Source organism: Ranitomeya imitator, chromosome 2 (assembly GCF_032444005.1).
Source record: "Ranitomeya imitator isolate aRanImi1 chromosome 2, aRanImi1.pri, whole genome shotgun sequence".
In the NCBI taxonomy this organism is placed as follows: Eukaryota; Metazoa; Chordata; class Amphibia; order Anura; family Dendrobatidae; genus Ranitomeya; species Ranitomeya imitator.
The window spans coordinates 249,270,356-249,285,846 of record NC_091283.1 but is presented as its reverse complement, the minus strand read 5'-3'; the positions used below and the strand labels follow the sequence as shown (position 1 = coordinate 249,285,846).

General features: G+C 44.5%; 1 protein-coding gene across 2 annotated transcripts in view; it reads right to left on the bottom strand.

The window, feature by feature from the left end:
- Positions 1–2,412: 2,412 nt before the first annotated feature.
- Positions 2,413–15,491, bottom strand: part of LOC138667350 (oocyte zinc finger protein XlCOF8.4-like) — a 63,181-nt gene continuing 50,102 nt past the window's right edge. For both annotated transcript variants that reach the window (XM_069755579.1, XM_069755578.1), the window contains exon 7: positions 2,413–3,397. In XM_069755579.1, coding sequence (XP_069611680.1) covers positions 2,466–3,397 — 932 coding nt within the window. In that variant the 3' untranslated portion in view covers positions 2,413–2,465. The remainder of the gene's footprint in view (positions 3,398–15,491) is intronic.

The following is a 15,491-nucleotide window of genomic DNA, read 5'->3' as shown; positions in this document are numbered from 1 at the left end:
GTTCTGTCCCCGTTAAGTTTTACCTGTCCCTTCTGTACTGCGCTGCTATCTCCGTATATGACTCCTTTCCTATGTTCTGACTATTCTCTGCTCGCCCCTCCTACACCTCTCCGTGTATGACCCCCGTTTGTCCGACCTGGGTTCCTCTCTCCACTATTCCACGGTCCCTGTAGCATCCCCCTGTGGTCACATGATTGCAGGTCCTTCTGCTTCCAGCTACTCACCACACTGCTCAGGTCCCGTCTGCCTTAGCTTTCCCCGCAGCATCTGACCCCAGGCTCTTCCACAGTGTGTTCAGCCGTGGCAGTTCGCCGGTGTTGATCAAGATTCTGATAGCCACTACTTGAGAGAAATGAATATTCATTGGATTCATTCATCAGGAAACTATTTAATATTGACCTATATTCAAGCGAGACTAGACGAAGAAAACCCTAAAATCAGGTATCATGTTATCCGAAACAGTCAGAAAACCAGCCACATATTGGCAGATCCCAGACCTCAAACTATATACTTTGTAAGTTTATACACCGCTCCAGTGTCAGGAATAGATAGTATGTGAAAATACAGTATATACCGCTCAGGGAACACTTAACTTCCAGAGATAATCTCCATATTCATACTAAATAATGGCACAGATCTTCCAGACATTATGACTGCACACATCCCTAGTCTTTATAACGATATTGCACCCATTCCTGGACAGACCGCAGCATGGCCATTAGTTAGAAGCCGCTATTGATCTTTGCAGCAGGTAAGTTTTCCCGGAGTGGTACATATTGGGCCGTCTGAAAACGGAGTTTAGTCTAGGACAATTTGTCTGTACTACTAATTAACAGCTGTTACAATACCAAACTAGGGCAGTCCCTATAAGAGGAAAAACACAAGAATTATACTGTATTGTCACATACTATCTATTCCTGACACTGGAGTAAATTATAAACTTACAAAGTATATACTGTATATACTCGAGTATAAGCCGACCCCCTAATTTTGCCACAAAAAACTGGGAAAACTTATTGACTCGAGTATAAGCCTAGGGTAGGAAATGTAGCAGCTACCGGTGAATTTCAAAAATAAAAATAGATGCTCCATACCGTTCATTATTGCCCCTTAAGATGCTCCGTATAAAGCTGTGCCACATATAATGCTCTGCACCGTTCATTATGGCCCCATAGATGCTCCATATAAAGCTGTGCCCCACATATAATGCTCTGCACCGTTCATTATTGCCCCATAGATGCTCCATATAAAGCTGTGCCATATAGAATGCTCTTCACCGTTCATTATGGCCCCATAGATGCTCCATATAAAGCTGTGCCATATAGAATGCTCTTCACCGTTCATTATGGCCCCATAGATGCTCCATATAAAGCTGTGCCATATATAATGCTGCTGCAATAAAAAAAAATCACATACTCTCCTCTCTTCGCTCAGGACGCCGGCGCTTTCAATATTTACCTGCTCCTCGTGCCGCTCCGTCTCCAGCACTGACACTCAGCCGAGGGCGTGCACTGACTACGTCACCGCGCCCTCTAACCTGAGCATCACTGCCAGAGGATGCTGGAGACGGAGCCGCACCGGAGCGAGGAGCAGGTAAATATCGCGCAGCGCTCCCCTCCCGGTATACTTACCTGCTCCCGGCGCGGTCCCTGCAGTCCCTGCTTCTCCCGGCGTTACATCTTCTTCCTGTATTGAGCGGTCACAGTTACCGATCATTACAGTCATGAATATGCGGCTCCACCTCAATGGGAGGTGGAGCCGCATATTCATTTCTGTAATGAGCGGTACCATGTGACCGCTCAATACAGGAAGAAGATGCAGCGCTGGAAGAAGCAGGGACGCGCAGGGAGCGTGCCAGGAGTAGGTGAGTATAACCAGATAGCCCCCGCTCCCCTTCCCCTGCCGACCCCATGGCATGAGTCGAGTATAAGAGGGGAACTTTCAGCCCCAAAAAATGGGCTGAAAATCTCGGCTTATACTCGAGTATATACGGTAATTTGAGGTCTGGGATCTGCCAATATGTGGCTGGCTTTCTGACTGTTTCGGATGACAGGATACATGACTAAAGGTTTTTTTTTGTCTAGTCTCGCTTCAATATAGGTCTCCTGATGAGTTGCCTTTGGTGAGGATGATGAAACCCATAGAAATGAGAGGCTTGGGAGTGAGTGTGTATACGTCACCTCACCCTATATACTGAACTGTGGGGTACATGTTTTTTCTATTAGTCACTTACTAATCTTCAGGGGGTGAATTACGGGTATAGTTTTACATTTGGAATGAATAAAGTGTAGTTTTATCCTTTTGTCTGCAAACATGAGGCATGAATGACAAGAGACAACCGATTTCAGAAGATTCAATTGTGGTTAAATTTGATTCCAATTTAATGAACATAAAAAAGGCTTCTCCCCTATGTGACGTCTCTGATGTTTATTAACAGTTGATTTCCAAGTAAAATATTTCCCACATTAAGAAAAAGGATTCTCTCCAGTGTGACTGCTCTGATGTCTAACAAGAAGCACTTTCCATTTAAAACATTTCCCACATTCTGAACAGGAAAAAGGCTTTTCTACTGTGTGAGTTCTCTGGTGACTAACAAGATGTGATTTTTTCACAAAAAATTTCCCACATTCTGAACAGGAAAAAGGCTTCTTCCCTGTGTGAGTTATTTGGTGTGTAACAAGATTCCCTTTCTGGTTAAAACATTTCCCACATTCTGAACAGGAAAAAGGCTTCTCTCCTGTGTGAGTTATTTGGTGTGTAACAAGATTCCCTTTGTGGTTAAAACATTTCCCACATTCTGAACAGGAAAAAGGCTTCTCTCCTGTGTGAGTTCTTTGGTGTTTAACCAAATCTGATTTCTGATTAAAACATTTTACACATTCTGAACAGGAAAAAGGCTTTTCTCCTGTGTGAGTTCTCTGGTGAGTAACAAAATGTGTTTTGTTGTTAAAACATTTCCCACATTCTGAACATGAAAAAGGCTTCTTCCCTGTGTGAGTTTTATGGTGATTAATCAAATCTGATTTCTGGATAAAACTTTTCCCACATACTGAACATGAATATGGCTTCTCTCCTGTGTGGATTCTTTGGTGCTTAACAAGATTCCCTTTCAGGCTAAAACATTTCCCACATTCTGAACATGAAAATGACTTCTTTGCTTTAGGAGCAGTTTGTTTTTTAATGCCTCTTTTGTGACTTTGATTTTCCTTAGTAGTCAGTAATGAATCAGAAGATGGGACCTGTTTCATAGGATTAGATGACAGATCTTTGCTGTGAATGGATGATGATATATCTGCAGTAATGGCATTCACTTCAGTTGTATCTTGTAGGATCTCCAGATCATCAGATTTAAAAATTGAAGATGTCAGCTGTCCCTCTGATCTCCTGGTACAGTCATCTGCCAAGATAAAAAACAATTATTATTTTTTTAATAAAATATCCTTGAGTTTTATATTATTGAACATTTCTACTTAAACTGTCCATAAAAATGGCAAGCTATGTAAATAAACTGTAATTACACTATGTATCAATTATTATTATTTTTTGCTGGGTAGAAAGTGTGTTTTCCTAACCCGTTAGGTTTAAATCAAATAGAAAATAGTTGTTGTTCCACCAAATGTTTGCTTCTGTGATCAGGACTAGAGTTGAGCGACTTTGACCTTTTTAGAGTCGAGCCGGGTTTTGCGAAACCCGACTATGTCCAAAGTCGGGTCGAGTGAAATCGGCCGATTATGACGTAAAGTCGGGATCGACCGAAACACGAAACCCAATGCAAGTCAATGGGGCAGCATAGTCGGCAGTGAGTGGGGGCCAGGAAAACACCTAGAGTGCCCATTTTAATGTCAAAACCATCCATTCTTCTTAATGAAGCTTGTCAAGCGTAATTTACCTTATAATAATTGGAAGGCATTTGAAATTGGGGGTCATTTGGCTAAAGTTGTGGGGGGTAGGGCTGGTTCAAGTAATTAGTGGGCCCAGGAAATCTGGACCACGTCACGGCAGTGGAGCAGGGAGAGGTAAGTATTTCAACTTTGCAAGTGCTGTGAACCTGAGCAAGCAGGGGGGGCCCACTCGTTGGCATTGGCATTGGCACAGGGCCCCTCAAAGTACAGCGGTGTGTTTGCACGGCGGGGGCGCCTCCCACCGGCAGCAACACTTTTGCGTACTATGAGAGGCCCTGTGCCAGTGACGTCGCCAACTAGTATTCCTCCCCCCACCTGATGAAGGAACCTGCACTTTCATCTGCACCTTCCTCTTTGTCCCCGTGTAAGGTGGTATGGTATGCGGGAAGAGCAACCTGACTTTCAGCAGGGTCACAATGTTGTTGTGTAGCGTGCACGGGGAATGTTGCGTTATGGGTCAATGTACCAGCAGACTCATCTATCACTGGCTGGGCAATGGGCACGATGAAGTGGAAACACAGATATAGGCCCAAAGAAGAAAGTGGGCTAAATGCAGTTCAAAATTGGTAACACAGGAATAACCAGGGGGCATTGCAGTGGAGGACAACTGGAATGAGAGGCTGACACAGAGAGTAGGGCCAAATCAGTAAGTAGTCGAAATGCAGTTCAAAATTGGCAACCGTAGTAAACAGGCGGCACAGCTTTGTTCAGTGGAGGAGAACAGCAAGGAGTGGCAGACACCGATAGTAGGCCCCAACCCAACTAGTAGGCCAAATGCAGTCTAACATTAACAACTACTTAACGAGAGGCTGAAAATGGAATTTCAGGACAGGAAACCAGGAGAACAGCAAGGAGTGGCAGACACCGATAGTAGGCCCCAAACCAACTAGTACGCCAAATGCAGTTGTTCCATTTAACCACAATTTAATGAGAGCCTGAAGATAGAAGCTCAGGAAAGGCAACCTGGGGAACACCTTGGAGTGTAACACACCATCTCTCTCCACCCCATACCCATTTTGTAGGCCTAATGCTGTGTACTTTTCTACAACTACTAAACGAGAGTCGGAAGACCGAAGCAATGGCAAGGAAACCTGGGGAACACCTTGGAGTGTAACACACCATCTCTCTCCACCCCATACCCAATTTGTAGGCCTAATGCAGCCTACTTTCCGACACCTACTAAACGAGAGCATGAAGATCGAAGCTCAGGAAAGGCAACCTGGGGAACACCTTGGAGTGTAACACACCATCTCTCTCCACCCCATACCCATTTTTTAGGCCTAATGCAGTGTACTTTTCTACAACTACTAAACGAGAGTCGGAAGACCGAAGCAATGGCAAGGAAACCTGGGGAACACCTTGGAGTGTAACACACCATCTCTCTCCACCCCATTCCCCATTTTTTAGGCCTAATGCAGCCTACTTTCCGACACCTACTAAACGAGAGCATGAAGATCGAAGCTCAGGAAAGGCAACCTGGGGAACACCTTGGAGTGTAACACACCATCTCTCTCCACCCCATACCCATTTTTTAGGCCTAATGCAGTGTACTTTTCTACAACTACTAAACGAGAGTCGGAAGACCGAAGCAATGGCAAGGAAACCTGGGGAACACCTTGGAGTGTAACACACCATCTCTCTCCACCCCATTCCCCATTTTTTAGGCCTAATGCAGCCTACTTTCCGACACCTACTAAACGAGAGCATGAAGATCGAAGCTCAGGAAAGGCAACCTGGGGAACACCTTGGAGTGTAACACACCATCTCTCTCCACCCCATACCCATTTTGTAGGCCTAATGCAGCGTACTTTTCTACAACTACTAAACGAGAGCATGAAGATCGAAGCTCAGGAAAGGCAACCTGGTGAAAACCTTGGAGTGTAACACAACCTGTCTCTACACCCCATACCAAATTTGTAGGCCTAATGCAGCGTAGTTTCCACCAACTACTAAACGAGAGCCGGAAGATCGAAGCTCATGAAAGGCAACCCGGGGAACACCTTGGAGTGTAACACAACCTCTCTCTACACCACGAAAGGGCTGATTCTTAGGAAGGAAGGCTGTTCTAAATAAGCATTGCGCGTCCGAGGGTGATTATATTCTTATTCGGTATCTACTCACCCTCGGACGCGCCATGCTTCTTGATTTGTAATTAATGTTTATTTGCAATGTGCTTTTGACTTACTCAATTATTTTTTTAATTATTGATTTTATTAAATTAATAGTTTAACATCTTATTGGAAATAATTTAAAGGAGACGCGACAGGACAACACTCGGTGGATGCCATATCTGTGTTAACAACTCCAAAAAACTTTCAGTTAACTTCTTGCAGGAGAAAGAAATTGTAGCTGTTGGACCTTTGTAGTACAGTTCCAGATATTTGTTGTGTGTTTGTTTTGATTGTTAAAATGTCTGCATTTGAGATCTCAACACGATCTTATTTTTTATAATCAAATTAATTTTTTAAATATTTTATTAGGTTGGTTCAAGGGGTACACGGGCCGCAGTAGACAGGTCAGTGGAGGCCTAGTGGAAGGAGGGACCGCAGATGCGCCACTGTTTCACCCATACACAATTAGTAGGCCTAATGCAGCGTAGTTTCCAACAGCTACTAAACGAGAGCCGGAAGATCGAAGCTCAGGAAAGGCAACCTGGGGAACACCTTGGAGTGTAACACAACCTCTCTCTACACCACGGAAGGGCTGATTCTTAGGAAGGAAGGCTGTTGTAAATAAGCATTGCGCGTCCGGGGGTGATTATATTCTTATTCGGTATCTACTCACCCTCGGACGCGCCATGCTTCTTGATTTGTAATTAATGTTTATTTGCAATGTGCTTTTGACTTACTCAATTATTTTTTTAATTATTGATTTTATTAAATTAATAGTTTAACATCTTATTGGAAATAATTTAAAGGAGACGCGACAGGACAACACTCGGTGGATGCCATATCTGTGTTAACAACTCCAAAAAACTTTCAGTTAACTTCTTGCAGGAGAAAGAAATTGTAGCTGTTGGACCTTTGTAGTACAGTTCCAGATATTTGTTGTGTGTTTGTTTTGATTGTTAAAATGTCTGCATTTGAGATCTCAACACGATCTTATTTTTTATAATCAAATTAATTTTTTAAATATTTTATTAGGTTGGTTCAAGGGGTACACGGGCCGCAGTAGACAGGTCAGTGGAGGCCTAGTGGAAGGAGGGACCGCAGATGCGCCACTGTTTCACCCATACACAATTAGTAGGCCTAATGCAGCGTAGTTTCCAACAGCTACTAAACGAGAGCCGGAAGATCGAAGCTCAGGAAAGGCAACCTGGGGAACACCTTGGAGTGTAACACAACCTCTCTCTACACCACGGAAGGGCTGATTCTTAGGAAGGAAGGCTGTTGTAAATAAGCATTGCGCGTCCGAGGGTGATTATATTCTTATTCGGTATCTACTCACCCTCGGACGCGCCATGCTTCTTGATTTGTAATTAATGTTTATTTGCAATGTGCTTTTGACTTACTCAATTATTTTTTTAATTATTGATTTTATTAAATTAATAGTTTAACATCTTATTGGAAATAATTTAAAGGAGACGCGACAGGACAACACTCGGTGGATGCCATATCTGTGTTAACAACTCCAAAAAACTTTCAGTTAACTTCTTGCAGGAGAAAGAAATTGTAGCTGTTGGACCTTTGTAGTACAGTTCCAGATATTTGTTGTGTGTTTGTTTTGATTGTTAAAATGTCTGCATTTGAGATCTCAACACGATCTTATTTTTTATAATCAAATTAATTTTTTAAATATTTTATTAGGTTGGTTCAAGGGGTACACGGGCCGCAGTAGACAGGTCAGTGGAGGCCTAGTGGAAGGAGGGACCGCAGATGCGCCACTGTTTCACCCATACACAATTAGTAGGCCTAATGCAGCGTAGTTTCCAACAGCTACTAAACGAGAGCCGGAAGATCGAAGCTCAGGAAAGGCAACCTGGGGAAGACTCGCTACACTCATCAGGAGGGCGTTAAACTAGAAGAAGAGGGGACGGGAAGAAAAACATTAGACTCGAACAAAGACGACCCAGGAAAACATACTCAGAAGGGAGGTAAGAACATTTCTAAAACAATTCACAGTGAGGAGATTGGAACAAAACAAAATCCTCTAAACTGCATGCTCGCAAACGCCAGAAGCCTGACAAACAAGATGGAAGAACTAGAAGCAGAAATATCTACAGGTAACTTTGACATAGTGGGAATAACCGAGACATGGTTAGATGAAAGCTATGACTGGGCAGTTAACTTACAGGGTTACAGTCTGTTTAGAAAGGATCGTAAAAATCGGAGAGGAGGAGGGGTTTGTCTCTATGTAAAGTCTTGTCTAAAGTCCACTTTAAGGGAGGATATTAGCGAAGGGAATGAGGATGTCGAGTCCATATGGGTTGAAATTCATGGAGGGAAAAATGGTAACAAAATTCTCATTGGGGTCTGTTACAAACCCCCAAATATAACAGAAAGCATGGAAAGTCTACTTCTAAAGCAGATAGATGAAGCTGCAACCCATAATGAGGTCCTGGTTATGGGGGACTTTAACTACCCGGATATTAACTGGGAAACAGAAACCTGTGAAACCCATAAAGGCAACAGGTTTCTGCTAATAACCAAGAAAAATTATCTTTCACAATTGGTGCAGAATCCAACCAGAGGAGCAGCACTTTTAGACCTAATACTATCTAATAGACCTGACAGAATAACAAATCTGCAGGTGGTTGGGCATTTAGGAAATAGCGACCACAATATTGTGCAGTTTCACCTGTCTTTCACTAGGGGGACTTGTCAGGGAGTCACAAAAACATTGAACTTTAGGAAGGCAAAGTTTGAACAGCTTAGAGATGCCCTTAATCTGGTAGACTGGGACAATATCCTCAGAAATGAGAATACAGATAATAAATGGGAAATGTTTAAGAACATCCTAAATAGGCAGTGTAAGCGGTTTATACCTTGTGGGAATAAAAGGACTAGAAATAGGAAAAACCCAATGTGGCTAAACAAAGAAGTAAGACAGGCAATTAACAGTAAAAAGAAAGCATTTGCACTACTAAAGCAGGATGGCACCATTGAAGCTCTAAAAAACTATAGGGAGAAAAATACTTTATCTAAAAAACTAATTAAAGCTGCCAAAAAGGAAACAGAGAAGCACATTGCTAAGGAGAGTAAAACTAATCCCAAACTGTTCTTCAACTATATCAATAGTAAAAGAATAAAAACTGAAAATGTAGGCCCCTTAAAAAATAGTGAGGAAAGAATGGTTGTAGATGACGAGGAAAAAGCTAACATATTAAACACCTTCTTCTCCACGGTATTCACGGTGGAAAATGAAATGCTAGGTGAAATCCCAAGAAACAATGAAAACCCTATATTAAGGGTCACCAATCTAACCCAAGAAGAGGTGCGAAACCGGCTAAATAAGATTAAAATAGATAAATCTCCGGGTCCGGATGGCATACACCCACGAGTACTAAGAGAACTAAGTAATGTAATAGATAAACCATTATTTCTTATTTTTAGTGACTCTATAGCGACAGGGTCTGTTCCGCAGGACTGGCGCATAGCAAATGTGGTGCCAATATTCAAAAAGGGCTCTAAAAGTGAACCTGGAAATTATAGGCCAGTAAGTCTAACCTCTATTGTTGGTAAAATATTTGAAGGGTTTCTGAGGGATGTTATTCTGGATTATCTCAATGAGAATAACTGTTTAACTCCATATCAGCATGGGTTTATGAGAAATCGCTCCTGTCAAACCAATCTAATCAGTTTTTATGAAGAGGTAAGCTATAGACTGGACCACGGTGAGTCATTGGACGTGGTATATCTCGATTTTTCCAAAGCGTTTGATACCGTGCCGCACAAGAGGTTGGTACACAAAATGAGAATGCTTGGTCTGGGGGAAAATGTGTGTAAATGGGTTAGTAACTGGCTTAGTGATAGAAAGCAGAGGGTGGTTATAAATGGTATAGTCTCTAACTGGGTCGCTGTGACCAGTGGGGTACCGCAGGGGTCAGTATTGGGACCTGTTCTCTTCAACATATTCATTAATGATCTGGTAGAAGGTTTACACAGTAAAATATCGATATTTGCAGATGATACAAAACTATGTAAAGCAGTTAATACAAGAGAAGATAGTATTCTGCTACAGATGGATCTGGATAAGTTGGAAACTTGGGCTGAAAGGTGGCAGATGAGGTTTAACAATGATAAATGTAAGGTTATACACATGGGAAGAGGGAATCAATATCACCATTACACACTGAACGGGAAACCACTGGGTAAATCTGACAGGGAGAAGGACTTGGGGATCCTAGTTAATGATAAACTTACCTGGAGCAGCCAGTGCCAGGCAGCAGCTGCCAAGGCAAACAGGATCATGGGGTGCATTAAAAGAGGTCTGGATACACATGATGAGAGCATTATACTGCCTCTGTACAAATCCCTAGTTAGACCGCACATGGAGTACTGTGTCCAGTTTTGGGCACCGGTGCTCAGGAAGGATATAATGGAACTAGAGAGAGTACAAAGGAGGGCAACAAAATTAATAAAGGGGATGGGAGAACTACAATACCCAGATAGATTAGCGAAATTAGGATTATTTAGTCTAGAAAAAAGACGACTGAGGGGCGATCTAATAACCATGTATAAGTATATAAGGGGACAATACAAATATCTCGCTGAGGATCTGTTTATACCAAGGAAGGTGACGGGCACAAGGGGGCATTCTTTGCGTCTGGAGGAGAGAAGGTTTTTCCACCAACATAGAAGAGGATTCTTTACTGTTAGGGCAGTGAGAATCTAGAATTGCTTGCCTGAGGAGGTGGTGATGGCGAACTCAGTCGAGGGGTTCAAGAGAGGCCTGGATGTCTTCCTGGAGCAGAACAATATTGTATCATACAATTATTAGGTTCTGTAGAAGGACGTAGATCTGGGTATTTATTATGATGGAATATAGGCTGAACTGGATGGACAAATGTCTTTTTTCGGCCTTACTAACTATGTTACTATGTTACTATGTTACCTTGGAGTGTAACACAACGTCTCTCTACACCACGGAAGGGCTGATTCTTAGGAAGGAAGGCTGTTGGAAATAAGCATTGCGCGTCCGAGGGTGATTATATTCTTATTCGGTATCTACTCACCCTCGGACGCGCCATGCTTCTTGATTTGTAATTAATGTTTATTTGCAATGTGCTTTTGACTTACTCAATTATTTTTTTAATTATTGATTTTATTAAATTAATAGTTTAACATCTTATTGGAAATAATTTAAAGGAGACGCGACAGGACAACACTCGGTGGATGCCATATCTGTGTTAACAACTCCAAAAAAATTTCAGTTAACTTCTTGCAGGAGAAAGTAATTGTAGCTGTTGGACCTTTTTAGAACAGTTCCAGATTTTTGTTGTGTGTTTGTTTTTATTGTTAAAATGTCTGCATTTGAGATCTCAACACGATCTTATTTTTTATAATCAAATTAATTTTTTTTATATTTAATGATGTTGGTTCAAGGGGTACACGGGCAGCAATAGACAGGTCAGTGGAGGCCTAGTGGAAGGAGTGACGGCAGACAGGCATCAAAGGCCTAACATTGGGCTGGCTGTAGGCAAGTTAAAATTGGTTCCAGGGGAACACGGCCATCAGTGGCCTGGTCAGTGTAGTTGTAGTTGAAAGAACGGGACGCAGACAGGCTTCGAAGGCCTAACATAATAACATAGGGCTGGCTGTAGGCAAGTTAAAATTGGTTCCAGGGGAACACGGCCATCAGTGGCCTGGTCAGTGTAGTTGTAGTTGAAAGAACGGGACGCAGACAGGCTTCGAAGGCCTAACATAACAAACTTGGGCTGGCTGTAGGCACTTTTAAATTTGTTCCAGGGGTACATGGGCAGCAGTGTATGGTCAGTGGAAGTCTAGTGGAAGGAGTGACGGCAGACAGGCTTCGAAGGCCTAACATAACAAACTTGGGCTGGCTGTAGGCACTTTTAAATTGGTTCCAGGGGTACACGGGCAGCAGTGGTCTGGTCAGTGGAAGTCTAGTGGAAGGAGTGACCGCAGACAGGCTTCGAAGGCCTAACATAACAAACTTGGGCTGGCTGTAGGCACTTTTAAATTGGTTCCAGGGGTACACGGGCAGCAGTGGTCTGGTCAGTGGAAGTCTAGTGGAAGGAGTGACCGCAGACAGGCTTCGAAGGCCTAACATAACAAACTTGGGCTGGCTGTAGGCACTTTTAAATTGGTTCCAGGGGTACACGGGCAGCAGTGGTCTGGTCAGTGGAAGTCTAGTGGAAGGAGTGACCGCAGACAGGCTTCCAAGGCCTAACATAACAAACTTGGGCTGGCTGTAGGCACTTTTAAATTGGTTCCAGGGGTACACGGGCAGCAGTGGTCTGGTCAGTGGAAGTCTAGTGGAAGGAGTGACCGCAGACAGGCTTCGAAGGCCTAACATAACAAACTTGGGCTGGCTGTAGGCACTTTTAAATTGGTTCCAGGGGTACACGGGCAGCAGTGGTCTGGTCAGTGGAAGTCTAGTGGAAGGAGTGACCGCAGACAGGCTTCGAAGGCCTAACATAACAAACTTGGGCTGGCTGTAGGCACTTTTAAATTGGTTCCAGGGGTACACGGGCAGCAGTGGTCTGGTCAGTGGAAGTCTAGTGGAAGGAGTGACCGCAGACAGGCTTCCAAGGCCTAACATAACAAACTTGGGCTGGCTGTAGGCACTTTTAAATTGGTTCCAGGGGTACACGGGCAGCAGTGGTCTGGTCTGTGGAAGTCTAGTGGAAGGAGTGACCGCAGACAGGCTTCGAAGGCCTAACATAACAAACTTGGGCTGGCTGTAGGCACTTTTAAATTGGTTCCAGGGGTACACGGGCAGCAGTGGTCTGGTCAGTGGAAGTCTAGTGGAAGGAGTGACCGCAGACAGGCTTCGAAGGCCTAACATAACAAACTTGGGCTGGCTGTAGGCACTTTTAAATTGGTTCCAGGGGTACACGGGCAGCAGTGGTCTGGTCAGTGGAAGTCTAGTGGAAGGAGTGACCGCAGACAGGCTTCCAAGGCCTAACATAACAAACTTGGGCTGGCTGTAGGCACTTTTAAATTGGTTCCAGGGGTACACGGGCAGCAGTGGTCTGGTCTGTGGAAGTCTAGTGGAAGGAGTGACCGCAGACAGGCTTCGAAGGCCTAACATAACAAACTTGGGCTGGCTGTAGGCACTTTTAAATTGGTTCCAGGGGTACACGGGCAGCAGTGGTCTGGTCAGTGGAAGTCTAGTGGAAGGAGTGACCGCAGACAGGCTTCGAAGGCCTAACATAACAAACTTGGGCTGGCTGTAGGCACTTTTAAATTGGTTGCAGGGGTACACGGGCAGCAGTGGTCTGGTCAGTGGAAGTCTAGTGGAAGGAGTGACCGCAGACAGGCTTCGAAGGCCTAACATAACAAAATTGGGCTGGCTGTAGGCACTTTTAAATTGGTTCCAGGGGTACATGGGCAGCAGTGTATGGTCAGTGGAAGTCTAGTGGAAGGAGTGACGGCAGACAGGCTTCGAAGGCCTAACATAACAAAATTGGGCTGACTGTAGGCACTTTTAAATTGGTTCCAGGGTAACACGGCCAGCAGTGGCCTGGTCAGTGTAGTAGTTGTAGAAAGAAGGGACCGCAGACAGGCTTCGAAGGCCTAACATAACAAAAATGTCAAAACAATGGTATTGTCAGTGCCAGGCATTGAAGGATGTCAGCGCCTAGACTACACATTGGTGAAGCTGTGAGAGATAATTTTGCTAGTGGTAGAGCACTGTTTGAGTTGGGGGGGGGAACTGTCTTGTGGCCGGCGGTACAGGCACAGGGCCCCTCATATTACAACGGTGTGTCTGACGTTGGGTGCGCACCACCACCGCCAGAGACACTTTATTGTACTATGAGGGACCCAGTGGCAGTGCCGTCGACCAAAAGCGGCCACACCCACCTCTTCAGACAAACAGCACTCTCAAGGGTCCAAGCGCAAAGTGGCGATAGCACGGCCCCGTGTGGGGAGTTTGGCCATTTCGTGAGGTGGAAACATGTCGTATGCTGGACAATCAGGTGAAGAAAATTACGAGATTGGAAAAGTCATTCAGAATAGTCCACAGGCAAGACCTTTTCATAGGAAAGCTAGGTGTCAGCCGGGCAGGGTGGGGCAAAAGATTTTGAAATCCAGTTGTGGTTCATTTTAATGAAGGTTAGATCATCTACATTTTGGGTAGCCAGACGAGTCCTTTTTTCTGTTAGTATTGAACCTGCAGCACTGAATACTCTTTCTGATAGGACACTAGCTGCCGGGCAAGCAAGCTCCTGCAATGCATATTCTGCCAATTCTGGCCAGGTGTCTAATTTGGATGCCCAGTAATCAAATGGGAATGACGGTTGAGGGAGAACGTCGATAAGGGATGAAAAATAGTTTGTAACCATACTGGACAAATGTTGTCTCCTGTCACTTTGAATTGATGCTGCAGTACCTGTCCTGTCTGCGGTCATAGAAAAATCACTCCACAACCTGGTCAGAAAACCCCTCTGGCCAACGCCACTTCTGATTTCTGCCCCTCTAACACCTCTGGTCTGCTGGCCCCTGGAGCTCGTGTGAGAACGATCACGGGCGCTGTGTGCAGGGAATGCCAGAAGCAAACGGTCAACAAGAGTTGATTGTTTTGTTGCTAATATTAGTTCCAAGTTCTCATGTGGCATAATATTTTGCAATTTGCCTGTATAGCGAGGATCAAGGAGGCAGGCCAACCAGTAATCGTCATCGTTCATCATTTTTGTAATGCGTGTGTCCCTTTTGAGGATACGCAAGGCATAATCCGCCATGTGGGCCAAAGTTCCCGTTGTCAAATCTGCGGTTGTGCTTGGTTGAGGGGCAGTTGCAGGCAAATCTACGTCACTTGTGTCCCTCAAAAAACCAGAACCCGGCCTTGCCACGCCACCAATTTCCCGTGCCCCCGGGAAAGCTTCCTCATTAAAAATATACTCATCCCCATCATCCTCCTCATCCTCCACCTCCTCTTCGCCCGGTACCTCGTCATGTACACTGCCCTGACCAGACAATCGCTGACTGTCATCAAGGCTTTCCTCTTCCTCTGGTGCAGACGCCTGATCCTTTATGTGCGTCAAACTTTGCATCAGCAGACGCATTAGGGGGATGCTCATGCTTATTATGGCGTTGTCTGCACTAACCAGCCGTGTGCATTCCTCAAAACACTGAAGGACTTGACACATGTCTTGAATCTTCGACCACTGCACACCTGACAACTCCATGTCTGCCATCCTACTGCCTGCCCGTGTATGTGTATCCTCCCACAAAAACATAACAGCCCGCCTCTGTTCGCACAGTCTCTGAAGCATGTGCAGTGTTGAGTTCCACCTTGTTGCAACGTCTATGATTAGGCGATGCTGGGGAAGGTTCAAAGAACGCTGATAGGTCTGCATACGGCTGGAGTGTACAGGCGAACGGCGGATATGTGCGCAAAGTCCACGCACTTTGAGGAGCAGGTCGGATAACCCCGGATAACTTTTCAGGAAGCACTGCACCA